The 27,500-nt window shown below is 51.0% G+C and overlaps 1 protein-coding gene across 1 annotated transcript in view; it reads right to left on the bottom strand.

Moving 5' to 3' along the window:
* RINT1 (RAD50 interactor 1) overlaps window positions 1-27,500 on the bottom strand; it is a 1,254,187-nt gene that overhangs the window by 56,620 nt on the left and 1,170,067 nt on the right. Inside the window, exons 12-13 of the mRNA XM_069629127.1 lie at window positions 3,776-3,956; window positions 3,572-3,690 (exon numbers count right to left, since the gene is read on the bottom strand). Of these exons, the coding sequence (XP_069485228.1) occupies window positions 3,572-3,690; window positions 3,776-3,956 (300 nt within the window). The remainder of the gene's footprint in view (window positions 1-3,571; window positions 3,691-3,775; window positions 3,957-27,500) is intronic.

Genomic DNA, 27,500 nt, shown 5'->3' with positions numbered 1-27,500 from the left:
AGAGAAGCACAACTGGTTGTACATAGAGGCAGTGCAGAAAGCATTCGCACTAACGAGTTCCCAGATCTATCTGCACCTGTCCTTCCTGCAACGTTAGATACAACACAGAGGAATCCTGCACGTCCACCGGACATTGAATCCTGCCGCAACATACCCGCGTGCTTTACCGCACGAATGATAGCAGAGATTACCGGAAGTATCGAAGTACCTTTCTGCACCAAGAAAACACCTAAATCGAGGTCTTGGCACTGCAAGCATGTCCACATGGACTTATTTTTTCGCCATAGATGGCTTTTTTGTTACAACATTTAACCCTCAATAGACAGTAGATCCACAGAGGCTTCTGAAGAAGAGGTATTACCTCGAAACGCGTCAAGCCATTGAGAGTGGAATTTCCATCAACTTTTGATTATGTTGACATTATAATGTTGTTACGCAATTTCTCCTGTCTTCACTACATTTTTATGTATAAATAAATAGGTGTTTACTTCATCCCAGTACACCTAAAATACAGAAACCTTTGTTCCTCTGTTTGATGTTATAAATTTTGTTGAATCAATTCTCTAAAGAATATTGCTAACTATATCCTTAAGAATCTACGCCCTTGTTGCGTAGTCCAAGAGTGTGCAGGGGACGGGAGGACTCGAACTTTGGGTCCTCTTCCCTAGCTTTTTAGCAAAGGCCTTTTCATTTTACCTGGGGGAATAGCACGTGACAAGCAGCATTGACTATTTTCTACGGTGAGTCGCCACAATGATGGTGTTTATAAGCAGCACAGCTTGGCTTTAGTTTGAATTGGCTTTGTAACATTGCGTTAGAATTGGCATAGCTTGGAAAATTGTTACGTTCCACTCCCTTTTGAATGCATCCTGTAGCTTACCCAGAAGACCCGCCCAAAGAGGGGATTACAGTCCTCAGTCCAAACGTTTGTACTGAGTAAAGGAATAGATTTAGGGTGAGATTGAAATCCAAGTTGCCCCCTCTTACCTCACTCTGTAACAACCCAGATTTCATCCTAGGCCTTGGACATGGTGCCTTTCAGTTTTGAAAGGAGCGGACATAACCTGCTGGGGCAGTTGTAACCCATTTGAAAGCCTAAAACTGTGGTTGAATATACTTGGGAGTTCTCGCTTCCATAATGGGAAGATTGTAGGTATCTTCAACGAAGACATTTGCTAACCGACTTAAGCATCACCCTTCACAAGAAGAGAGAGCTTTTGGGCTTTGAACAGCTACTATGCTCTTGTTTACATAAACATAAGGTCTCTCAGATATATAAGCGTCTGCACCATGTAAGCATTCTTACATGATCAGGTGCTAGAAGGACGTATAAACCAAATAATCTCTTGTACAACATTAGGTTGAGGGCTGCTAACATTTTCCTTTGTATGCAGATGAAAGAAAATGTGTATAAACTTCTGATGAGGTGGCAATGGATGATGGTGTGGCTGATAAAATATACCCAACTGCTTTACCCTTTGACTGAAAGTACTTGCTAGCCAGAGTCACGCTCCTCCACACTTGGTGGTTCTTCTGCATGGTACAGTCTTTTAGGTCAGATATTTTGGCCCATGTCAAACAAACAGCCGATATAGAACTGTCACATGACCCTAATCTGATTCTCCAAGATGAAGGTGTTGAGTCAAACCTTTACAGGCTAATGGGTCCACAGGCACTTAGCTAGCTAGATGATGTTGGCACCCCACCGGACAACTGGCCATCAATGGAAATGTGCAAGACACCTTGGACTGCAACTCTAATAGGCTATGTTTTGGGAATCATTCATGATGGATAAGATCACAATGAGTTTGAAGGATGAACAATAGAAATATGTAGCTACCTGGTCCTCCTTTATTAAATTTGACAATGGCTCCAATTATATTGCTGTACATGGTCACATTCCCACACTGTAAAAGGCATGTTTGCTATACTTGTAAGATGGATGTGCCTTTGATTGGTGTATGGGGAGGCTGGCAGTGCCGAAATAACGCTATGTACTGCTGTGGGGTCTATTTAATGGCCCTTTACAATTGTGATGTAACAGTCCTTTTTGTCTTTTTCTGGTGCTGTATATCTGTGACTCATTATTAACAAGTTTATTTGAAAAAAAAAAGAAAAGGCTGTGCTGCAGCGTGCATTGGACCATAAGGGGAGGTGGAAATGAGAGTACACGTGACTGGCAAGGACAGGAAGGGAAATTACTATGCAACAAGATGGGGTCACAGATAACAGTGCATAGGGAGCATATAGAGTTTTAGCGCACTAACTACTGTGTGCACTATTTCATAAGTTGCATCGTGCATGCTATTTGGCTTGTTGAAATTAATTTGCGAGGAATTGATACATTACCTACATTTAACTAAACTGTTATGCAAAGGGTATGGATTCTACCCCTGTTGTCCAGTCCATCTCTTTTATTTCTACCCCCTGCCTTCGTGGCAAAGACACTTCAAGCTTCCTTAAACAACATGGCAGCACTATACAAAACACTGTACAGATACATAAATTAGGGGAGAGATGTTGAAGAGAACAGAAAGGTAGGAGTGGGGGCTAAAGGATGGTGCTGAAAAAGACGAGGATCTCGGGGTAAAAGAGGCGGAGGTGGGGAAAAAAGAACAAAGTTGCAGAGCAATATGCTTAGGAGGGGTGGAAAGGAGAGAGTGAGATGGGGAGGAGAAAAAGGAAGGTTAGAGGCAAGCACAGAGAAAGGACCATTAGCAAATCAGTTGGCTGGAACAGCGGACGAGAATATTCATTCTCCACCATGTGTTCTAGCTGCCCGAGGCCCTTACCCGGGTGGCGCAATTGTTTTCTTTTTTTATGTGGGAAGGCAAGAGGTAGCCTCTCCCTGTTGCCTCCCAACCTCCCCTCCCACCCCCAAAACCAACCAAACCCCTTCCCAATGTACCTGCGAGTCCAGAGCTTTGAGCTCCAGTTCCTGCACTCCTTCCGATCCTGGCCACCATAGAAATGGGGTCTATTTGGCACCGGCCATCCTTTTTTCATTTTTTCCCACTCCGTGGGTGTTGGCTGTGCAAACGCGTGAATCTCCCGAAGGGGAAAAAAAAACATTTGCACCCTGGATAAACCCCAGGTGAGAATATGGCGTTCACGCTCTGGCAGGGTGGGGGACATGGCCGGTAACGGGCCACGATGAGGCCCTCGCTTCACTCGGGCGATCATAGCTTGATCTGGCGAGACGTTACTGCCCATGTCCGGCCACCCCCACTGCCCCCCCACAACCCCAGGGTGTGAAAGCCATATTAGTTCATCTGATTGCAAGTCAGCAAAAAAAGCACCACAGATAGAGCATTTAAAAGGAAAACCATACTTCTAGATACTCAACATAGATGAATGAACACAAGACAAAAATAAGCATGCTTTCTACAACAATGACACATATTCAATGTGAGTAATCGAAGTGGCGCATACTGCTAACAGGTCTTTCACTCAAAAAAGTAAGATTTGTTCAAGATGTCACAGCAATTAAATAATCACAGCTTGGAAATTAATGCATTGTTTTGGAAGGGAAACAACTGAACACAGAAGCATTCAGACAGTATTTACTTACAGTTTGAAATAGTTTTCTGGTCTCTTGCAGTAGTGGGAAAATAGCGGGAACAAATTTCGAGTCATATCAAACTGCAGCTGTGCTGCTCCACCTTCATTAAAGTGATTAGCTAGAATTATCTATGAAAACAAAAAACAGGCTAGGTCAAATAATAAGGCCACGCTTCCAAACATAAAAACCAAATCACAATCGAGATTAACATACTTCTTGATATATGTACATGTCCAGTCTCTCAGCCAGCATCTGCCAGAAAATTTGAAACATGGAATGACAGAGCTGTTGCTCCAACTGCAGAAGACGGTCTCTTAACATGAGCAACATTGGACATGCTGTACTTGATAAAGACATCACTGCCTGCTCTGCTTGAGATGGCAAAGCTAGCCACCTGAAACAGTTAAAAGAACAAAATTAGGTGGTACATCATAAAAGCACAGTTCCATCGTTCACAGGATTTGTTATAGCTGCGATTCCTAACAGCTTATGGAAGACCCCCGTCCAGAAAATGAACAGGTGCACATGCAACAGACCTTTATATACAAAATGCTTTTAAACTGGAATCCATATAATGGCACAAACAAGAGAATATTTTAGCATTACACAATATTAGGAAACTAGCTGTACCCAGCCTATCATACGCTGATCTAGCGCTCGCTCTCCTTCTGTCTCTCACAGTCTCTTTCGCTATGTCTCTGTCTTTTGAGAAGGGAGCGGGAATGGGTGATTTCTTTAAATAAGTCATTAAAACAAGGATCCTGAGAGACAATCCAGAAGGATTCACATTCAATGGCGTTAGCATTCAATAGAAACTTCCTCAAAGTAAATTGCCGTTTTCCATGAAATACACTACAGTAAACTAAAATATGGTTCAATGTTTCTTGAGTTTCGGGCTTAGTGCAAAATCTACATGAAGCCATTTCAGGTGATACAATTCCATATCTCACAAAAATGTGTTTAGTATAATATAATACAAATTCCATCTGAATTTCAAAAATGACCTTCGTACGTGTCGATTTGGATAAATGGATAAATATGGCGCCAGAACGCCCACTTTTTAATGTTCCATTTTAAGATGACTATAGGAGCCATAACCATGAAGCTCTTCTATAGGATTAATCCAATCACGATGAAACAGTGTTTGCTTAACTTTATCCGGATTTATCACTAGATCTGACTCGGACAAGTCAATCCGTTTGAGAAGGCTTGAACAATAGGCAGAACATTTAATAAAAAAGGCGTCCCTATTAGATTTGAGGATGGCATTCAGGTCATAAAAGAGGGAATCCTTTAAAGGGTAAAATATCTTCAAATAGAAGAACAAATTACTTACCCCTGGTAATGTTCTTTCAACTGGATGTTCCTTCAAGCGTCAGCTGCTTCGGAAACATTTTTCTCGGTAGAGGGTGCCGTGCGTCATCAACTCGATGTCCTTCGATGGCCTCTGTCCACTCTCGAGCATGACGTACCTGACAGTATATATAGCACGCATTGCGCCCGTTACTTCAGTTCCTGGTTTTCCCCCTCTGGTATCAGAACACAGGCATTTGCGAGGTCAAAAGACCAAGCACTTAAGAAAGGCATGTGTAATACACAGAAATTCTACTGAGGGGTAGGATGGGAGGGGCGATGATGAATACGTGGGAGGAACATCCAGTTAAAAGAACATTACCAGCTCTTTTGGGGGCAAGGTGATGAAGTCTCTCCTCCTCCTTACCAGGGTGAGGTGGAGGGTAAGGAACAAGTTACTTACCTGTAACTGTTGTTCTCCAGCATGGGTCTGGCATGGATTCACATGCTCCTGAATATTCCCTGTCGTCGGGCCGGCATTCCTCGGTATAGAAAAAAATCAGTATCAGTTTCGTTTCTGATCTGTCTTTCTTAGTAGTAACCAATCACTGGTCTCTGGGTCATACTGCCCCCAGCCAATGACTGCCCTCTCCCTAAGCCCCGCCTCTGGCAGCCATCCTCAGATTTGGTAGCACGTAAAGTGGCAGCATGACCAAGTGAAGAGCCGCAGAGTGGTAGGCGGGAGGGTTCGCATGTGAATCCATGCCAGACCCATGCTGGAGAACAACAGTTACAGGTAAGTAACTTGTTCCTTCTCCAGCATGGGGTCTGGCATGGATTCACATGCTCATCAGTAAGAGAATACATAGCAGTACACACATGCACAACCACGGGAGGTGGCAACAGGCTCAACATTAAGCAATACAACAACTCAACATTAAGCATCTCTTACCTCCTCACCAGGCTCACCTTAAGCGAACAGGTGGCGCAGCACTGCTTGGCCGACCCTTGACTCCTCCCTGGAGTCCCGATCGATGCAGTAGAATCTTGTGAAGGTGTGCGTCGACCTCCACGTAGCAGCCCTGCAGATGTCCAGCAGGGGCACACCAGACAGGAACGCCGTGGTAGCAGCGATCGCTCTGGTCGAATGGGCTCTCGGACGGCCGGGCAGCGGTTGGTTTGCCAACCGGTGACAGTGCATGATGCAGCCGGAGAGCCATCTGGAAATGGAAGTCTTCGAGAGAGCCTTCCCTTGATTCCCAGTCCCAAAGTTCACAAACAGCTGTGATGTCTTCCGAAAACACTTCGTGCGATCCACGTAGAACTTCAGCGCTCTAGCTACGTCCAGCGAGTGCAGAGTCCTTTCAGCTGGCGACGAAGGAGATGGGAAGAAAACTGGCAACACCAAGGGTTCGTTGAGGTGGAAGTCCGAGGGCACCTTGGGCATGAAGGAGGGGTGCGTCCTCAGCACCACCCTCGTGTCGTGAAACGTCAAGTATGGCGGCTTGCAAGATAGGGCCTGGATCTCTCCCACTCGTCGTGCGGAGGTGATGGCCACGAGAAACGCTCTCTTTCACAACAGAAACTTCAACGGTGCCGAATGCATAGGCTCAAATGGGGCCCCTATGAGCCTGGTCAGCACAACGTTGAGCTCCCACGCAGGGGCAGGGGCCTTCACCGGCGGGAATGATCGGAACAATCCTTTCATAAATTCCTTCACCAGTCGATGAGACCACAAGGACGCCCATCCCGTAGTTCTGATGTATCGTGAGATGGCGGTCAGATGTATCTTGATGGAAGCGTGAGCTAGTCCAGCCTTGGCCAATGACAGTAGGTACGGCAATACTTGAGTGGCCGTAATCCGCAGAGGGTTAATCTTCTGTGCACGGCACCAGACAGAGAACCTCTTCCATTTATGTCCGTAGCACTTGAGAGTTGAGGACGCCCTGGCCTTTGCAAGAACCTCTCTGCAGTCGGCCGGGATGTCGTACCCTCCAAACTCTAGTGCTGCAGGAGCCAGGCTTGCAAGTTCAGCGACTCCGGGTTGTGGTGAAGAATGGCGCCTCCTTCTCTGGAGAGAAGATCTGCGTCCGGCGGCAGCTTGACTGGTGTGGACGTTGACAAGTCCAGAAGGTCCGGGAACCAGATCTGTCTCGGCCACGCCGGTGCGACGACAATCATCCTGCACCGGGACCTCTTGAGTTGGTTGATGAGCCGGAGCAGCAACACGAGCGGAGGGAACGCATAAAGAAATAGGCCGTCCCAGGGGAACGAGAAAGCATCGCCCATGCTCCTCGGCTGGGGGAACCTGCTGGCGAACCTCCGGCACTTGGAATTCATCGCCGTCACGGAGAGATCGATTTGGGGTTCGCCCCATCGTCGGAAGAGTCGATCCACTTGATCCTGGCGCAGTTTCCACGCGTGGCACGAGCGCAGCTCTCTGCTGAGTGAGTCAGCGATCGTGTTTTTTATTCCTGCCAGATGAAGAGGCACCAGAAACATCCCTTGGGCTACGGCCCAATGCCACAGATCCTGGGCTTCCTTGGATAGGGCAGGGGATCTGGTTCCGCCCTGCTTCCGGATGTAGAACATCGTGGTGGTGTTGTCGGTGAAGATCCTCACCACCTTGCCCTTGAGGGACGGAAGAAAAGACCTGAGGTCCAGATCACTGCGCGGAGCTCCAAGATGTTGATGTGGAGTGACTTCTCCTCCGGGAGCCAAAGGCCTCTCGTGTGAAGATCTCCGGAGTGCGCTCCCCAACCTTCCAGGGAGGCATCCGTTGTCACCGTCACCTGGTGAGCTGGGGTCTGAAAGTCTGTGCCCTCCGACAGATGAGAGCGGGTACCCCACCACCGGATCGCCTGATGGAACGTCTCATTGAGGGGGATCCTGTCCTCGAAGCTGCCCATTGACTGGACCCAGCGGGCGTCAAGGAACTCTTGTAAGGGGCGCATCCGAAGCCTGCAAAGGCGCACCAGATAAATGAAGGAGGACATCATCCCGAGGAGGGACTTGATAGATCTTACCCTGGCCATGTCCGTGGCCAGCAGACGCTGCACCTTGCCCAGAATGGTCCTGGTCCTCTCCTCCGACGGCGAGGCCAGCCGCGCCACTGTGTCGAGGTTGGCTCCCTGAAACAGGGCGACTTGCGACGGAACCAGGTGGGATTTTGGAAAGTTGATGGAGAATCCCAGGTCTGTGAGCAGCTGGACGGTCTTCGCAGTGTGCTAAACGGCGAGCTCCCTTGTCCTTGCCCGGATGAGCCAGTCGTCCAGGTAGGGGTAGACGTGGATCCCTTGTAGGCGCAGCCGCGCCGCCACCGGTGCGAGGCACTTGGTGAACACCCTGGGTGCCGACTTCAATCCGAACGGGAGGGCCTTGAACTGGTAGTGCTGCCCTTGGACCACGAACCTGAGGAACTTTTGGCGTCTTTTTAGAATGGGGATGTGGAAGTACGCATCCTCCAAGTCCAACGACGACAGGAAATCGCCCTCCTCCAGCTGTCCCAGCACGTGCTGGAGGGTGACCATCCGGAACTTCTGTGCCTTGATGTACTTGTTCAGTTGTCGCAGGTCCAGGATGGGGCGCCATCCTCCTGTCTTCTTTTTCACAAGGAAGTACCTTGAGTAAACTCCGGAGCCCCGAAGCCTCTTTGGGACGAGCTCGATGGCACCCTTCTTGAGCATCGCCCTTACTTCCAACAGTAGTTGAGGGACGTGATTTTTCTTCCTGGCCACGGGTGGAAGGCGAGGGCACTTCTTCTGAAACTCGAGGGCGTGCCCTTGGGCCAAGGTGTCCAGCACCCAACGGTCGGTGGAGATGGACTCCCACACGCTGACGAACCTCGCCAGCCGGCCTCCCACCGGGGTGCTTTGGCGGGGGCCCGACCCCACGGTCGGTTCAATCTTGTTTGGAGGCCGCCTTGCCTCCTTGACCTCCCTGTCGACGACGACGGGCACCACCTGACTTGCCGCGTCCCCTGTAGGCTTCCTGGGACGAAGATCTTGCCGCTTGGCGGTACGTGGAGGAGCCACTGCCGGATCCCTTGGAGGCACCTTGTCTGCCTCCGGAGCTCCGAAAGGACGGCCGTCGTTGTTGGAGCACTTCCAGTGCCCGGGCAGTCTCTGTGTCTGCCTTGATGGCCTGAAGGGACTCATCAACCGCCTTCCCAAACAGGTTGTTCCCGTCGAAGGGCATGTCCAAAACCTTGGTTTGTACGTCCTGGCGGAAATCCGTCGCCTTGAGCCATCTTCGTCGTCTCAGGCAAACGCCGTTGCCCAACTGACGGAAACCGGTGTCGGCGATGTTCGTTGCCACCATGATGGCGTGGTCCGAAGCAATCTCTCCTTCCTGTAGGATTTCCAGGGCCTCAGCCCTTTTGGCGTCCGGAAGGATGTCCAACAGAGGGGCGATTTTGAACCACAACTCCCTGTCGTAGCGGGCTACGATAGCCAGGGCGTTGGCCACCTTGATAGTCGTCGCTGCGGATGAGATGACCCATCGTCCCATCGTGTCCAGCTTCCTGCCCTCGCCGCCCGGCGGGGAAGTTGATGTCGAGGCCGATGCCCCCCCCAGCTTTCTTCTTTGCCGCCGCCGAGACGACTGAATCCGGGGTAGGTTGCGCCTGAAGGCACAAGGGGGCAGCGTCGGGGACCCGGTACTTCCTCTCGTACCGGTCCCTCTTTGCCGGCGCCGTGGCAGGGTTCTTGAGGAGGGCGAGCCCCTCACCCCAGATGTCATCAAGAAGTGGTACGGCGAGGACCGTCTTCCTTTTAGCCTTGCGCCGTTGGTAAAGGTACCCTTCCTTCTTCTTCTCTTCTGGGCAGAGCTGGAAGAGCTCGGATGCCCTGGAAATCATGGCATGAAAGGATCCAATCTCGTTGGCGGGGACGCCCCAGCAGGGGACGACGGGGGACACGTCCCAGCGTCGCCTCCGTCGTCATCTGTACCTGTCGTAGCCGTGTCCGTGCCTGTATCATCCCCGTGGGTAGTAGACCGGGGGGAAGGCAGAGCAGGCTGCAGAGGTGGGAGAGGTGGCGTAGGATGAGTCCTCCTCCTCTTATGCGGTGGACTTTCCGAAGGTCCCGGCTCCGGGTCTGGCTCAGGTACGTCCGTCGGGGGGAGGGGCAACCTTGTCCTTATCTCCGAGCATAAGGACAGAATCGCTGACAAAAAGGCTGCCGAAGTGTCCTGCGGCGCCGGAAACGACGGGCGCGAGGGCTCTTGAGGAACCTCGTCGGTGACACCATCGCTCTCGTCGTCGCCCTCGTCGGGATCCCTCCCGATGGGCTGGGCCTCTTCCACAACTTCGATGAGCTCTTCTTCAGAGGTCGTGTCCGTATCCACGATGGCCACCTGCCCCTCCCCCACCTTTTCCAACAAGGACTTTGTGGGGGTCTTCTCAATGGGCCTGAAAGACGACTCACTCCGCGGTGGCAGGGAGACTCTGGGTCCTGAGGTCACCTCCACTGGCGTAGCCTCCACAGGCTGAGCCAGGGCCGCGGCGACATCCTCAATCGAGGTCTTAGTAGGGTGAATTAAGGCCATTGTCACCTTCTGTACGCCTGGGGCCTTCACCTTGTGGGGAGGGTCCGAGCCTCGCTCCCCCTCTGCCGGAATCTTCGAGATCGACCGGGGCCTCTCCAGAAGCTTTGCCGGGTTCTCGGACTTCCTCTTACCCGAACCAGAGCGTTTGTTCATGGTTGATGGCGCCAGGGAGGATGCGTCCTGCCTGGCAGCCAAGAAGCCCGACCGTTCGGCGCTCCCGGTGCCCGCAGACTTGCGGTGCTTGGCCTTTTGTTGGGCCCCCGTCGCCGGGGCGCACTCACAGGACTTAGAAGACCGCTCGGACTTCTTTTTCTTCTTCTCGCCTGACGGGCTCTTCCCTTCCAGCCAGTTGGCGAGACGGAGGTAGCAATCCTTCATGGTCCGCTCCGACATGTTCCCACAAAACGCACAGTCCTTCTCCGTGTGCGTCTTGTCCTCATGGAGACAGTAGAGGCATAACAAATGCTCGTCCTCCTTGAAAACATTCTGAAGCTGGCATCCAGGGCAGGTCCTAAACAGCTTCCCGGGCGTCGAGCTTCCTTTCTCCTGGGCCATGTCCGGGGTAGGCCTCGGAACTTCTGGAAACCTCCAAAAGCGTAACTCGACGAAATCTTCACTCTTGAGGGGCGTAGAAAACTCGGAAACGGATCCCTGTTGATCGGATGTAGAAACGGTGGAGCTTGAGGCTCTATTTAACCGAAAAATGAGAAAAATCTCCTGAAAAAGCGCAACAACGCAGCAAAAGCTCGAGAGCTACAGCACGAGGACTCCCAACACTTGAACGTGCAGTAAAAATCTGAGGATGGCTGCCAGAGGCGGGGCTTAGGGAGAGGGCAGTCATTGCCTGGGGGGCAGTATGACCCAGAGACCAGTGATTGGTTACTACTAAGAAAGACAGATCAGAAACGAAAATGATACTGATTTTTTCCTATACCGAGGATTCCCGGCTTGACGACGGGGAATATTCATGAGCATGTGAATCCATGCCAGACCCCATGCTGGAGAAAAAGTGGGTAGGACTATTTTATGAGAAAGTTGAAATTCTGATACTACCTCTGGAAGAAAGGTGGGATGGACCCTCAAGACGACGGTAAATGGCGGTTTGCACGACAGAGCCTGCAATTTGCTCACTCTGCATGCAGATGTTATTTCTGTAAGGAAAACTGTCTTCAAAGTTAACATCCTTAAAGGACAAGAATGAAGCAGCTCAAAAAGAGCACACATATTTCAGAACCAATTTCAAATCCCAAAAGGGAACCACAAAGGGGACTGGAGGGAACACATTAGTGCGCCCTTTCAAGAATTGTACAAATTGTACAAAAGAACAAGTTACTCTCTTACCGGGTAACGTTCTTTCGATGGGATGGTCCGACGACGTATTCCATATCTATGACAGTAATCACCACAGCTATGCTGCTTCGGAAAATCTTTCGGCGTATGCGTCCTGCGTCGATGACGTCGATACGCCGCCCTCGAGGACCTCCTCCGACGGCCGACGTCACTGGATGTTATAAGTAGGACGCACGACGCCCGTAGCCTCAGTTGTAGTTTTTTCCCAGAATGTGTGGCACCAGTCTTCTGCCAGTCTGATCACACAAAGCCTTGCGGAAACGTAAGCTGTAATCGCACAAGAAATTCTGTAGCGGGGAAGGCATGGAGGGAGCGATATGGAATACGTCATCGGACCATCCCATCGAAAGAACGTTACCAGGTAAGAGTAACTTGTTCTTCGAGAGGTTTGGGTCCTCCGACGTATTCCATATCTATGACAGACTCCCAAAGCAGTTGTTAGGGAGAATTCTCTGTTTAGGCATTATTTCCTAACCTAGTGAGTCCCCCAGCAGCTTTGCTGGATTTTTGGGGTTTATTTTTTTTCTCCTGCCAAGAGTGAGACTCTTTTACCCTCACTCTTGGACATGAATTGAGTGTGTCTCTTTGATTCTAGATGTGTTTAATGGGCTATAGGGTATTTTACTCCATAGGGCTTCATGTGTTTTTGTGATGTGTGTTACACAGCACCCTCAGTGCAGTAACACAGGGGTGTCATAGTGACACCCCAGTATAGACGCCATACCCTGGGACTGACTACTGTCTCCCAGGGCATGTAAAGTCACCATTGACTTTACTAGTCTCAAATTGTGAACAGAACCAGTACAAACCATCATATTGTGGACGTACTGGCCGGGGCAATTCGATTGCCCCGGGCTCTGTTAGTCGAGGGGGCACGTCTCCGTCCCCCCTGATCAAGTTTTGGCTGGTGGCAGTGGATACTACTTTTTATTTTCGACCGCGAATATATCCCTATGGGATTTCCCATTGTTCGCGGCTACCAACTTTAATTATTTAATTCCTATAGCCTCGAACATACCGCCGGTTTATTTATTTAATATTAATTCTCCGGTTGGTATTTTTTGCCAGAACTCGGTTCTAAAATGGCGTTTGTGTTCGCTTCTGTGACTCCAACCCAAGTTGAGCCCTTTGTTCCACTATTTTGGCGGGCTTCTCCACAGAAGCCCTCCAAAGTGGTGCCACTCTGTCTGGGGTACTTAAGAGGGGTGGAGGGGGATTTAGGCACCCTGGACTGAGTTGCCTAGGCAACTCAAGTCGCACTCCGTCCTGATTGGCCCAAGTGGTGAGCCGGCCGGCTCACCACTTAGCATGTTTGAGTGACAGCTAGGCTGAGTGAATGGGGGTTTTCAACATAAAAGCAGGGCTTTGGGGACTGGAACTTCAGAAGTCGCCACAGGACCTAAGAATCCGACGAGGGAGAAGCTGAGCCGATCTGCTATGACGACACCACCGGTGGAGCCCTGCTGAACCGTCTCACCACTTTTCCCAACGACAGAGGAGATCTCCAGCCCGGAGAGTCTTCTTCCTTCGACTGGTGGGGATAACCAGTCTGCTTCCTTTTCCGCTTCCTGGAGCATCTCGTGGCCGCCTTGCCTGTGCCAAGCACCCCGGCAACCGGAATACCACATTTTACCACTACCGCGAATCAAAGGGTAGTACCTTTAACCGGAAAACTCCGCGGCTGGTTTCTTCCCTGGCAGTGCAACGACCTTCATCTTTCCTCCACGTCGAGATCTTCTCTTCCTCTGGACGACGCCGTGACTTGCACCCGCTGCCAGGAACAACTGCCCCCGCTGGAGGATCCTTTCCACATAAGGTACCGTGTTCCGCCTGGCTTCCCTTGCAACCGACTGTACGGGGTAGATTTAGCCCCCGGCTTTCGACCCTGGGTTATCCTGGGACACCCTGGCTAAACTTTTCTGAGCCTAACTAAAACGTTTCTGAACTCCCTGAAAGACTTTTTAAGCCTGTTGTCATTGTGTGATCTTGGGTGCATTTGTGCCCTGCTCTCTCCAAGAGTGGGCCCGGCCTATGGACTTTGGCTCACAAGTAACTTTTGACTTTCCTGCCTTGCTTAAGAGTTCCTAAGTATTAGTGTGGTGTATTTTCCTACATTCTGCCTTGTTCGTTAACTTATTGGAGTGCCATCTATAGTTAAGCGCTCACCTCTGTCTGGGAATAAGTGGTGTTAACTAAGACTTGTCTGATAAGGAATAAGGAGTGTATATACAATAATAGTAACTGTGTTTAGAGTGAATTACAATAATAGTGCTGGAGTGTTTCAATAAGTGTGCTTTTAAATAAATAATTATATACCTTGATACCTGACTGCTCAGCCACAGCTATCAGGCAAATCTGGGTGGTACAGACTGCTACCAAGTGGGTTTACTGCCAACACCCATAGTCCTAAATCTTTTGCAGTGGTCCCCAAGGGAACTGCACAGGTTTCTGCTTAAGAGCAGTACCAATGCAAGGAGGTGGGAAAAGAATTTAGCAAAAGAAATTTAGAATGCCCAATCAAATTGTGGAGCAAAGGACCGCCTTGCCAAAGGCCAGATCCTGCGCACGGATGGAATCGAGGGAGTAGTGACGTACAAAAGTATGGACCGAAGCCCAGGTGGCTGCATCACAGATGTTACGAATCGGAACACCCCTCTGTAGGGCAGTAAAGGCAGCCATACCCCTGGTAGAATGGGCCCGCAAGCCGACCGGTGGGTCCTTACCCGCCAAGCGGTAACACTCAGAAATAGCCAGAATAATCCAGCGAGACAAAGTCTGCTTAGTCACACCTTGTCCCAAACGCTTTCCAGAGTAACCAATGAAGAGTTGATCGTCCACTCTGACCCGGCACATGCATGAAATATAAAAGCTTAAAGCTCTTCTAGTATCGAGCCTATGGAGCCTCTCCTCTTCCTTACCAGAATGTGGAGGAGGATGAAATGCCGAAGAACAACCTTCTGGCCTAAATGAAATTCCGACACCACCTTCGGAAGAAAGGAAGGACACACTCTAAGGACAACCCAGTCCTTATGAAATACAGTGAAGGGTGGCTTAACTGAAAGTGCCTGTAACTCACTCACTCTGCGAGCGGAAGTGACCGCAACCAAAAATACAGTTTTAAGCCTTAACAGTCTCAAAGGGCATGAATGCAAAGGCTCAAACGGAGCACCCATCAGAAACTTGAGGACAAGGTTCAAATCCCAACCGGGCACCTGGAAAGGTGACGGAGGGAACACATTAGTGAGCCCTTTTAGAAACTGAGAAATTAAAGGAATTTTAAAATAAGAACACTCTTCCGACGAGCGCTTAAATATGGACAGCGCTGCCAGGTAACCTTTGATGGTACCCACTTGCAGGCCCCCGTGGGCCAAAGAAAGCAAAAAAGACAGAATCATAGGAATGTCACATGAAAAAGGATCCACATTCTTAACCCTGCACCAGTCGCAGAACTTTCGCCAACGGCAAAGGTACAGGGACTTAGTTGCGGGCCATCTGGCCGAAAGCAACACCTCCATCACGTCTTCAGGGGGGTCCCAATCCTTATACCTCAACCTTTCAGAAACCAAGCGTGAAGGTTGAGGGAACTGACCTCTGGATGGAAAACCTGACCCCTCCCGTGAGAGCAGATTGTCTCGGTAAGGAAGACGACGTGGAGGGCAGATGGACAAATCGAGAAGGTCCGGGTACCAGGGCCTCTGGGCCCACGCCGGAGCAATGAGGATCATCCGGGAACCGAACCTCCGTAACCTCCGCAGCACTTGCGGAATGACGGAGACTGGAGGAAACGCGTACAGCAGTGGGAATAACCACTCCACCACAAACGCGTCTCCTAAGGCTCCTCTTAGAGGAAATTCCCGCGAGCAGAACCTTTCGCACTTCCGGTAGACATTGGAGGCGAAGCGATCCACTTGAGGGGTCCCCCAAAGGGCGAAGATCTCCAGGAGAATCTCCTGAGCCAGCTCCCACTCGTGAGAGATCATGCTCGTTTTCGTCTCCGGCCAGATGAACTGCCGAGATCGAAATTTCCTGCTGGATGGCCCAGAACCAGAGCTGCATCGCCTCCCTGCCTCCCTGCACAGAGGAAGTGACCCTGCCCCCTCCCCCGCTTTTTGTTGAGGTAGTGCATGGTCACTGTGTTGTCCGTCGTCAGAATCAGGACATTCTTTCCTTGCACAGTCGGCAGAAAAGCCTTCAGGGCAAGCCTGACGGCCCTCAGCTCCAACAGATTGATATGGAGTCTGGACTCCGACGGAGACAAACGACCGCTGACTGTCAACTCGTTGGCATGAGCTCCCCATCCCGTGAGGGATGCGTCCGTCACGATCGTCACCTCCGGCCAGGGTAGCCAAAAAGGAGCCCCCTTCATCAGATTGCCTTCAACGGCCCACCACAGAAGGTACTGGGCGACCGAGGACGGCACCTGAACCGGGTCCGACATCCTGCCGGAGGACTGAGACCACTGGAGCTTGAGTGCCCATTGCAAAGATCTCATCCGCAACCTGGCCTCTGGCACCAGAAGAATGCAGGATGCCATCAGGCCGAGCAATCTCAAGAACTCGAACGCAGGGAGACTCTGGGCAAGCTGAAACTTGTGCACCATCTGCTCAATGTGATGAGCCCTCACGTGGGCAGGAAAACACTGCCCCAGTGACACGAAGATCACTGCTCCGATGTATTGGAGCCTCTGAGTTGGTGTCAAATGGGACTTCTTTAAGTTGAGGGAGAAGCCCAGCTTGTGGAGGGAGTGGCAGGTGATTGACAGATAATCCAGGACTTGCTCGGGAGAGCGCGCCCTGATCAACCAATCGTCCAGGTAGGGGTAGATGTGAATCCCCCCTTTCCTGCGATGCGCTGCCACCACTACCATGAGCTTGGTGAAGACACTCGGGGCGGAGGACAATCCGAACGGCAGGACCCGAAACTGAAAGTGCGAGTCACCAACCGCAAACCTCAGGTACTTCTTGTGCTTTGGATGGATCGGCACATGAAAATAAGTGTCCTTGAGGTCGAGAGACACCAACCAGTCCTGAAGTTGAAGGGCCTGGAGGACTTGAGAGAGAGTAACCATCTTGAACTTGTCCTTCCTGAGGAGTTTGTTCAAACCGCGCAAGTCCATGATGGGTCTCAATCCCCCGTCTTTCTTCGAAATCAAAAAATAAGGGGAATACCATCCCTTGTTCCCCTCTGCTACAGGCACCAGTTCTATGGCACCTTTCTCCAGCAGGGATTGAATTTCCTGCGCAAGGAGCGGATCCGGACTCTTCAAAGAGAGATTCCCCGGTGGATTGTCGTGAGGCCCCTGCCGGAAAGGAAGACAGTAGCCGTGGGCAATGATCTCCAGAACCCACACATCTGAAGTAATGGCACGCCACTCTACAAGATGCTGCGCCAGCCTTCCCCCAACCGGCGAGCTCATGACTGAGCTGAAGCGGCTGCGGCGTTGCCTGAGGGCAAAGAGGCAACGGCCCAAGCGGCCTTGGCACCTCGAGTACCTTGATTTCCACCTCTGGCACTCCTACAGTGGCCCCTTTGACTGGCAGCTCCTCTCGCTTTACCAAAGGATGAGTAATAACGAAAGGAACCTCCCCTCCATTGCTGTCCCCTAGGATGAAGAGGCAGAGGTTTTCGAACTGCAGCACCCAACGACTTCGCTGCAGCTTTGGAGGTCTGCAACCTCTCAAGGCTCTCGTCAGCCTTGCTGCCAAAAAGATGTTCACCGTCAAAGGGCATGTTGAGGAGCCGGGCCTGCACATCAGGAGCAAACCCCGACTTCCGCAACCACGCAAACCTGCGTATTACAGTGCTCGCCGCCATGGACCGGCTGACGCAATCTGCCATATCCAAACCCGACTGAACGGCCTCACACATGACGTCCTTGCCATCCTGGACCATAGCAAGGAAACCATCCCGTTCGTCCCCTTCGGGAATATGTTCAGCCGCTAAGGAAACACAGTTCCACAGAGTGTGCGTGAAACGAGATAAGGCACACACAGAGTTGGCCGCCTGAAGCGCCATACCCCCTGAATAAAACACTTTTTTTGCCCAACCATCAAAACGCTTATCAGGAAGGATGGTAGGATACGACGCCTGCTTTGCTGGGGCCGTAGCCGCCTGCACCATCAAACTCTCCGGAGTGGGGTGCTTGGTCAAGCAGCAGGGGTCGCTACTGGCTGGGTGGTATTTTCGCGGCAAAGACTTGCCCACTGCCGGGAGACTCTCTGGAGCAGTACAAGCCGCCGCCACCCTCCTCTGTAGAGCCATATGGAACGGCAGTACCGGGTCAGTTGGCGGACCTTGGTCGAGGATATCCGTAAGGTCATCCTGAAGAAAGTCCCCTGGGGGAGCAAACCACCCCAAGTACTCGGTCACCCTAGACATAAGGCGCCGGTACGAGGAGTCGGCATGAGTGCCAGGCTCAGGCCTACAAAACTCCACCTCCGGAGATGTGTCCAGATCACTGGTGTCGTGCAGGGACTGACGCAGGTCCAAAATTTGGCTATGGCCCGAGAGAATCTCATCTGGCACCGTATCAGGAACCATGCCATCATCAGAGCCCTCATCCACCTCTGAAATGTACTCAAGATGGCGGCAAGAGAGCACAGAATGGGGAACAAAGCCATGCTTGACCTTGGCCAGAGCCTTTCTAGGGGTATCCCCCGTGCTATGGGGTACCTCCAACACCACTGCCCCAAAAGGCGTTGAGGGCGTCTAGTGAAACAGCATCAACGTCGAGTGAATTGGGGTTGACGTCGAGCGCAGTGCCAACAGCATCGATGGCTTCGACATAGGCCTCGAGGGCGGAGCCCCGAGCGTGTCCTTCGACAGCCTGGGCGCCGATGGCATCGACGACTTCTTTGGAGGCGGAGCCTCGAAAGAGTCCGTCAACGACCTTGGCGCCACAGTAGTCGATGTCTTCCTCAAAGACATCACAGGTGCACACGGTCTCGAGCGCGTCGAGGACCGGGACCTGGAACGGGCATGACGAGAACGATTCCCCTTGTCGGAGTGGGACCTTTCCCGCGAATCGTGCCGACCACCCGAGCCCGAAGACGTACGAGCGGTGTCTCTCGACCGATCATGACCGACCCCACTCGGAGGCGCGAACGGACCAGTGCCCTGCGATTCGAGAATCACTAGCATTTTCTTATCGAAGGAAGCCCATTCCTCTGGCGTTGCATGCTTGGTGGGATAAGCGACCCGCCGACGGGCAGAGTTCTCGGATGAGGACGGGGAAAGCGACCGATGACGGCGCTTCCGGGAGTGCCTCGGAGAGGCAGAGGAGTGGCGGGACCTACTCCGGGACTGAGACCCACTGGACTTCCGACGACGATGCAGAGAGTCGCCCCTCGAATCGTCCGTCGAAAGCCCCTCGGACATCGACTTCTGTGGCTTGGACACCTTACCTACCGACAGTTTCTTCTTGCGCTCCCGCAAGGCTTTGGACATAAGCGACTGGCAGTCGACACAATCATCCGTGTCATGGGCCTCCCCGAGGCACCAGAGGCAGGCGTCGTGCGAGTCCGTCACCGACATCTTGGACCAACAGTCCCTGCACTTCTTAAAGCCCGGACGCGGGGTGGAAGACGAGGTAGACTTCACAAACGAAAAGGTTCGAAGAACCGATAAAGAACAGAAACTCCAAAGAGTCGAGGCGCGCTGAGATCTCCGAAGCGAACACGTTCGTGGAAAAAAACGGAACTGAGGCTACCAGCGTCGTGCATCGTGCGTCCTACTTATAACATCCAGTGACGTCGGCCATCGAAGGAGGTCCTCGAGGGCAGCGTATCGACATCATCGACGCATGACGCAGGCACCGAAAGATTTTCCGAAGCAGCACAGCTGTGGTGATTACTGTCATAGATATGGAATACGTCGGAGGACCCAATCCCCTCGAAATATGTATTTTGAAATAAGATGCCTGCTCATGTGTGCGCTTAAAAATGGACAGCGTTGCCAAGCATCCTTTCACAGTGCCAATCTGAAGTCCCTGATTGGCTAGATGCAGCGCAGCAAAAAAGATAACACCATAGGTGTGTCACACAGAAAAGAATCTACATTCTTATCGCTGCACCAGGTGCAAAACATGTTCCAACGGCAGCGATACAGAGACTTTGTTGCTGGTCTTCTGGCTGAAAGCAACACTTACATTACATCTTCCGGGATGTCCCAATCCTTATATCTCAAACTCTCAGAAACCAGGCATGAATGTTAGGAGTTTTGACCTCTGGATGGAGAACCCGACCACCCTCTTCTGAGAGAAGGTCCTCTCTTTCCGGAAGATAGTGTTGCAGAGCAGATGAGCATGTCCAGAAGGTCTGGGTACCACGCCTTCCTGGCCCATTCCGGAGCAATCGGGACCATGGATTTCCCAAATGTTTTCAACCTCCTGATGACAGGAGGAATGAAAGGGACTGGAGGAAACGCATACAGAAGTAGAAACTCCCAGTCCACTACGAACGGGTCCCCTAGAGCTCCTCTTGGAGCAGAACATGTTGCACTTCCTGTTCACACCGGACATGAACAGATCTTCTTTAGGGATTCCCAAAGGGTGAAGATCTCTTGAAGGACTTTCTGAGCTAGTTCCCACTCGTGGGAGACTGTGCTCTGCCTGCTCAGAGCGTCTGCGCCGTGTTCTCTTCTCCGGCTAGGTGTACTGCAGGTAAAGTGATTCCTTTTGACACCAGAGCTGCATTGCCTCTCTGCACAGTGGTAGTGACACTACACCTCCTCTCTTGTTGAGGTAGTACATGGTCACTGTGCTGTCCATCATTATCGGGACTTTCTTTCCCCGTACATAGGGCAGAAAGGTCACCAGCGCTAGTCTGATTGCCCTCAGCTCCAAAAGGTTGATGTGTAGTTTGGACTCCAATGGAGACGAACGACCCCTGACGGTCAGATCATTGGAACGTGCTCCCCAACCAGTGAGTGAGGCATCCGTAACTACTGTATTCCCCCAAGTAGACCTTGTGAAACCCTTATTCGGGTGGCCCTTGGAGGGCTATCGCTCTCAGACCCCAACCCTGGGGGTGGACGAGCAAGGGAGGATCACCTGGGTAAGGGAGCCCGGGGTTATGCTCTGGGAATTGCCCCAGATGAGATGCAGTATTCTACCAGAGAAGATGGAGACGATATACCTGGGGCCTTTGTAGGCTATAATAAGTTTACCAACCTTCCTCCTGTTGAATCTATCTTACCCAAACCTACGATCCCCTCCGTATGTAAAAAATCCCATAGGATCCCACACCCCATTGCATTCAAAAACCATCTCTCTCGGAATCCCTGCTTTCCAGTTCCCTATCCGAATGCTCCCAATCATTCTTCTCCATGTCTCTATGGTTATTCTGTCCCGAACACCCAGTATACAGCATTGACAACACACTACCATTGCACAATTCCCCTTGTTCAGATCACGATAAAAACTCTGGTCATTCTTGTTCATTCCACAACCCTTATAAAACCCCTAATAAGAAAACTATAATCCCATATAACACCTTTTCTCCATTCTACCCCATGGGATACTCAAGAATTACACCGCCCCCCGTTTCCAACCTGAACACTTCTTTACCATGTAACGGACACCAGACTTGTAATAGAACGGTTTACCTGACATGTGCCGACACGAGGGACAGGCAAGGTCAGGCAAGTGATTTGAATCACGCACACCCGACGGCCCTTTCCTTTCCCCACAGGGATTAAAGGTGGAACAAAAGAGCACAATACGAGCAAGGTTAGCACAGCAGACAGCACAAAGGGACGGCTAATCAGGTGCGGCAGTTCAAAAGCAGGAGAAAGGCGGTAGAAATCAAGAGGGTGGCAAGGAGAGAAGTGACCATGCCCTTTTCGTCCCAGACCTGCAGAACCCCCATGGAAGAGAGCCTAAGACAGCGAACAATAGCACAAGTGTCTTGCAGCATATGTCAACGGTACATGGGGCAAGCCTACACCGATAAGCAGCAACAAGGGAAGCTCCGGCGCCCGTGGTACCGGACTTGACTACAATAAGAGGAAAGCCAAGCGGTTCATCACAGCCGGTGAGTCGAGGGGAGAACCGATAAGAACCGGGCTGTGTTAACTGAGACTCGCAAAGTGGCACGTTTGAACCAAGTTCAATGAACTGTGAAAGAACTGTACAAAGTATTAATGGGAGACCGGCGACAGAGGGAAACGGGCACCACGTGGGTGCCAGCTCAAGAGATGCTGGGCGATCCCCATCTGAGCAAAACTACAGATAGCAGAAGGCCATAGGAGGGACATCGAGGGTCAAACAAAATCCCCATCCAATTGAAAGACTTTGATCTATAAAATGTGTGGAAGAAAGGGAGGTGAATCCCACAAACAATTGTGAATGTGAAGTTAGCAAGAGTGAACCCGACCGAGGGATGCTGACGAGAGGGACAAAGTCTAAAGTCCCGAGAAACAGTATGTTGATAGACGTGAACCCAGCCAAGGGACCCAGAGGTGAATCATTATCACCCTAGAGAACTGTTTGAAAAGACATTGAGAAACTAAGGGAAAAGAAATCCTGCCACAGAGAAGAGAAGGGTCCGAGCCCAACCAAGGGAGATCCAGCTGAGATTAAAGGAGGGTCAGAGACCGACCAAGGGAGATCCAGGGGTGAAGCCTCACCAAGTATTGGCAGTCAAGAGGGGCCCGACCGAGGGAGATCCAGGGGTGAAGACCTCACCCAAGTATTGGCAGCCAAGAGGGGCCCCGAGCCCGACCGAGGGAGATCCAGGTGTGAAGCTATCATCCAAACTTCATTCAGAAAAGAACTGGTATGTAAATTGAGGAATACGATACGTGAAGGGTCAGCACCCAGAAGAGGGGGACCCAGGGGTGAAACCATCTCCCTATGTGAACTGTGGAAAACAATTGAGAATGGTCAGCACCCAGAAGAGGGTGACCCAGAGGTGAAACCATCACCCTATGTGATCTGTGGATAACAATTGAGAAGGGTCAGTGCCCAGAAGAGGGGGACCCAGAGGTGAATCATTATCACCCTAGAGAAATTTCATTTGGTTAAAGGAACTTTTGCTTTTGTTATTTGAAACACGTGAGGCCCTTGAAGGCAAGTGATTTTCAAAGGAAACAAGACTTGGCCATCGACGGTCCTGAGAGCTGCCATTGGAACTGTTGTCTCGTGCTGTAGAAGACCGAGACTGTACTGTGCTCTAAACTCCCATTTTATCCTGTGTCCAAAACGTAGGGAAGGGAGACCCAGGCTACCGCATCCTGGCATATTATTTGAGAACACTTCTTTCTTTTCTTGAAAACTATCCTGCACTATTTTTTGTATTATTTGCAAGGTTTGGTAATAGGTTTCTTAGTCTAGGCCCTTTTATTTGACACAACACCACTAGGACTGCCTTATTTTTCATTTGATGGTCGACGCTTGCTCCCATCTTAGATTTAGGTTTAGATTAGGTGTTTTTCCAACCTGCATACAGCGTTCATTGTTCAATAAAAGCCTTGAACTGTGATCACTTGTGTCTGTCTTGTTGCCACCATGAGTCCTTACACTACTGTTATCTATGGCCGTGGTTGCCAGAAAGGTTCCCCTTTAAAACGTTCTCTTTGCAGGCCCACCACAGGAGATCCTGCGCGACTCTGCACAGGACTTGAAATCGGTCCATCATCCTGCCTGAAAACTGAGACCACTGAGACCTGAGGGCCATTGGAGGGATATCATTTTCAGACGAGCCAGAAAAATGAAGGATGCCATGACGCAGAGAAACCTCAAAAAGTCGAAGGCCGGAAGATGCTATGCATTCTGGAACTTGACAACCATCTGCTGAATGTGTTGAGCCCTCACCTCGGGTGGCAATGCTTTCCCTGGGAAGCATCTAGGACCACTCTGATGAATTGGAGTCTCTGGGATGGTAGCATGTGGGACTTCTTGAAATTGAGGGAAAAGCCCAATCTGTGGAGAGTGTGGCAGGTGATGCTGAGATGTTCCAGGACCAGTTCAGGACAATGGACCCTGATCAGCTAATCGTCCAGGTAGGGGTGTACGTGAATCCCACCCCACCCCAGATTGGCTGCCACCAACGCCATCAACTTGGTGAAAAGTCTCAGGCGGAGGTGAGCCCCAGTGGCAGAACTCTAAACTGATAACGAGAACTGCCAACAGCGAACCTCAGGTGCTTCCTGTGCTTGTGTTGATTAAACACATGAAAGTAAACCTCCTGAAGGTCCAATCAAACCCTCCAATCCTGGAGCTGGAGGGCCAGAAGGATGTTGAGAAAGAGTAACCGTTTTGAACTTGTTCTTCCTGAGGAAATTGTTCAAGTATCACAAGTCCAAAATGGGTCTCAATCCTCTGTGCTTTTTGAGGATCAAAAAGTAAGGGGATTACCACCCCCGGTTCCTCTTGCTCACAGCGACCGGCTCTATGGCACCTTTCTCCAGCAGGCTGGAAACCTCCTGTAAGAGGAACGGATCCAGAGTTTTGAAGGAGTGGTTCCCCAGTGGATGATACGGAGGCCTTTTTAAGAAAGGGAGGCAGTAACCCTGGGCTTCTGTATGCAAGGCCCAAGCATCGTAAGTAATGCCCTGCCATTCTGTCAAATGCTGACTGAGCCTGTCTCCCAACAGAGTCCTGTGGACTTAGGCCTCAGAGTGGTTTTGGCGCAGTTGTGGCAGCAGCCGAGGGTAAGGCAGATGCTGCTCGGACGGACTGCACACCTCTACCTCGTCCACCTCGAGGGAACATCCGTTGGCCTCTGTGACTGGCTTGACCTCTCGCCCTTCCAAAGGAAGTGTAGTAGCAAAAGGGTCGACCTCTACATCCCTGAGAAGTCGGATGGGAAGGAAGAGGCTGCCTTATTGCGGCACTTAATGATTTGGCTGCCGCTCTGGAAGTCTGAAATTTCTCTAAACGTTTGTCAGCCTTATTGCCAAAAAGGTATGTGCCGTCAAAAGGCGTTTTGAGAAGCCTGAATTGAACGTCGGGTGCAAAACCAGATTTACGTAACCACGCAAATCTGCATGTTACTGTGCTAGCCGCCATGGCCCATACTGACGCTATCAGAGGAGTGAAGTCTCGACTGTAGGGACTCGCACATTGCCTCCTTGCCATCCTTAATTATATTAAGGAAGCCATCTCTTTCCTCACTGTCTGGAATATGGTCAGCTGCCATCACTATTACATCCCACAAAGTGTGCGTGAATTTGGCAAGAACACATTTGGTATTTATAGTAGTTACCGCACTAACACTATGGAACACTCTCCCTGCAGCCATCAGAAATGAACATTTGACAAGTACGATTAATGTTTGTATCATATATTGCTCCTAACACTTCTCTTTTTGTACCACAGGCTGTGATACCTGAGGGTTTGGGCATTACAAAAATTGTATAAATAAATAAAATAAAATTGAGTTAGCCGTGAAGACCCTTTTTGCCATGGTGTCAAAACGCTTATCATCCCTATTGAGAGGGATAGTAGGATAAATTGCTGCTCTGGACGTGTATGTGGCAGCTTGTACAACTAAACTCTCAGGTGGTGGGTGCTTTGAGAGAAAGTCAGGGTCAATGCTAGAAGGCTTATATTTCCGTGTCAGGATTTTATTGACAGCTGGGTTAGTGATATGATAAATGATTTGGTATTTAAAACACCTCTTTACACAAGTGTTTCTAGGACAAAGGAGAGGAGACAGACGGATGACAAGACATACAATCTTACTAGGCCTTGAGACATTCAGATCGTGCAAGTGCAACTGGAAGTGCAGGGGAGAGGGTGGACGGAGAATTGCAGGGAAGGGGTACGCGGGAAATGCAGTCAGGGCAGCAGGGCTCTCAGTAAGTGCGAAGACGGCAGAGGACTACACGGGTGCAGTCCCAGACCGGAAGTGCTAGGTAGGCCAGAAGGCAGTGCTGGGTGACTGATCAAAAGGGGGGGGTGGTACCCTGTGTGACTCTGAGGGCAACCACGACACCAGTCAGGAAGGACAGACAGGTAGATTAGCAGGGGAGAGGGAGAGAGCAGGAAGATGATAAGAGGACGGTCTTGAGCAGCTTCCGGAACTTCAGGTGATCCGACTCAAGTCCGAGAGGGGCAGGGAGGCCATTCCAGAGGGAGGCACCTGCAGAGGAGAGAGAGCTACCCCCCACTCTCTGTTTGGAGAAGTGTCTGACCCACAGAGAGTTTGAGGCAGCTAAGCAGAGGGCTCTGTAAGGAAGGTATTTGGGAAGAGAGTTTAGATATAGAGAGGATCACAGCCCCAGAAAACCTTATGGATAATGCAGGGGTCTTGAACTTGATCCTCGTGCCCACAGGGAGCCAGTGGAGAGATTTCAGTGGTGGAGAGATGCAGTCTCTGGGCTTGAGGCCAAGGATAAGTCTTCCAGTCCTGTTCTAGATTCGTTGAAGCGGGTAAAGAGTAGAGTTAGAAAGATTGAGAAAGAGGCTGTTGCAGTAGTCCAGCCTGGAGAGAACCAGAGCTCTGGAAACATTGAGCTTCTGGGGGAAGGTGAAAAAAGGTAGGATACCTCTGAGGAGGTGCAGCGGGAAGTGGGCCTTCTTGGCAAGGTCTGTGATGTGTGGAGAGAAGGAGAGAGTGGAGTCGAAGAGGACGCCATGGTTTTTAGCCTCATAGGAGGGTGAAGGGGCAGGGGGTCAGGGGGGTGGCCAGAGGGAGAGAGAGAAGACTCTCAGTCTTACTAGCATTAAGGCAGTGGTTTTTAGAGGCGCACCATCCATGAATAGCGGATAGACAGTCAGGAATGAGCGAGGAGGGGGAGGAGGCAGAGGGTAGCCTGAAAGAGAGCTGAGTGTCATCCGCATAACACAGAAAGTTAGAGGAGAAAGTAGAGATCAGGTGGGCCGGGGGATCAGATAGACATTGAAGAGCCAGGGTGAGAGGATAGAGCCCTGCGGCACACCGCATGTGGTAAGAGGTGGTGGAGAGAAAGGACCCAAGTTGGGCCTCGGAGGGTCTGTCCAAAAGAAAGGAGGTCAGCCATGCCGGAACCTGTCCAGTGATGCCAAGGTTCACACTGAGAGGTTTGATCAGGGTGGCGTGAGTAACCGTGACAAAGGCAGAGGAGAGGTCAAGGATGATGAGGACAAAGAGAGCTGGAGTCAAGGTTGGAGAGCAGATCTTCGCAGAAGTTCAGGAGAGCAGTTTCCGTGCCTCTGGCCGATCTGAAGCCAGACTATTGGCCATGGAGATAAGGAACAAGATACTTACCTGTAACTGTTGTTCTCCAGCATGCGTCTGGCATGGATTCACATGCTCATGAATATTCCCTGTCTTCAAGTTTGGAATCCTCGGTAAAAGAAAAAATCAGTTTCAGTTTCGTTTCTGAACTGTCTTTCTCCTAATGACCAATCACTGGTCTCTGGGTCATACTGCACCCAGCCAATGACTGCCCTCTACCTGTAACGCTCACCTGGTTCCCACGGGGGCGCTGGTCTAGTCTGGATTGCTGTGGCCTCTTCTAGCGTGATGCGCAGGACCCGGAACACCGATTGGACAGGACCTCCAAATCGTGCTTGCCTGGCCCGTAGGAATATCCTTCTGCAGATGAGAAAGGGGATTAACAGTCTGCAGAATAGTGTGCTAGCTCCCACCTTTCCCCCTTCCCCCTTCGTTCCTCTCCAACTTCCTCCAAACCCCGGTTTAAGCTCACCTTATGGTTTGGAAGGATGAACTCTCCATCCTGCTTCTGGTGCAGGGGCGCGTGTTCGTCCAGTTACTTCACTGGTTGTCAGAATGGCGCTGGCAAAATCCACTTGACTTTCCTG

The sequence above is a fragment of the Ambystoma mexicanum genome, chromosome 12, assembly GCF_040938575.1.
Source record: "Ambystoma mexicanum isolate Mex_15411 chromosome 12, UKY_AmexF1_1, whole genome shotgun sequence".
NCBI classification, from domain to species: Eukaryota; Metazoa; Chordata; class Amphibia; order Caudata; family Ambystomatidae; genus Ambystoma; species Ambystoma mexicanum.
The sequence above is the reverse complement of the archived record's forward strand: the minus strand, read 5'-3'. Positions and strand labels throughout refer to the sequence as shown.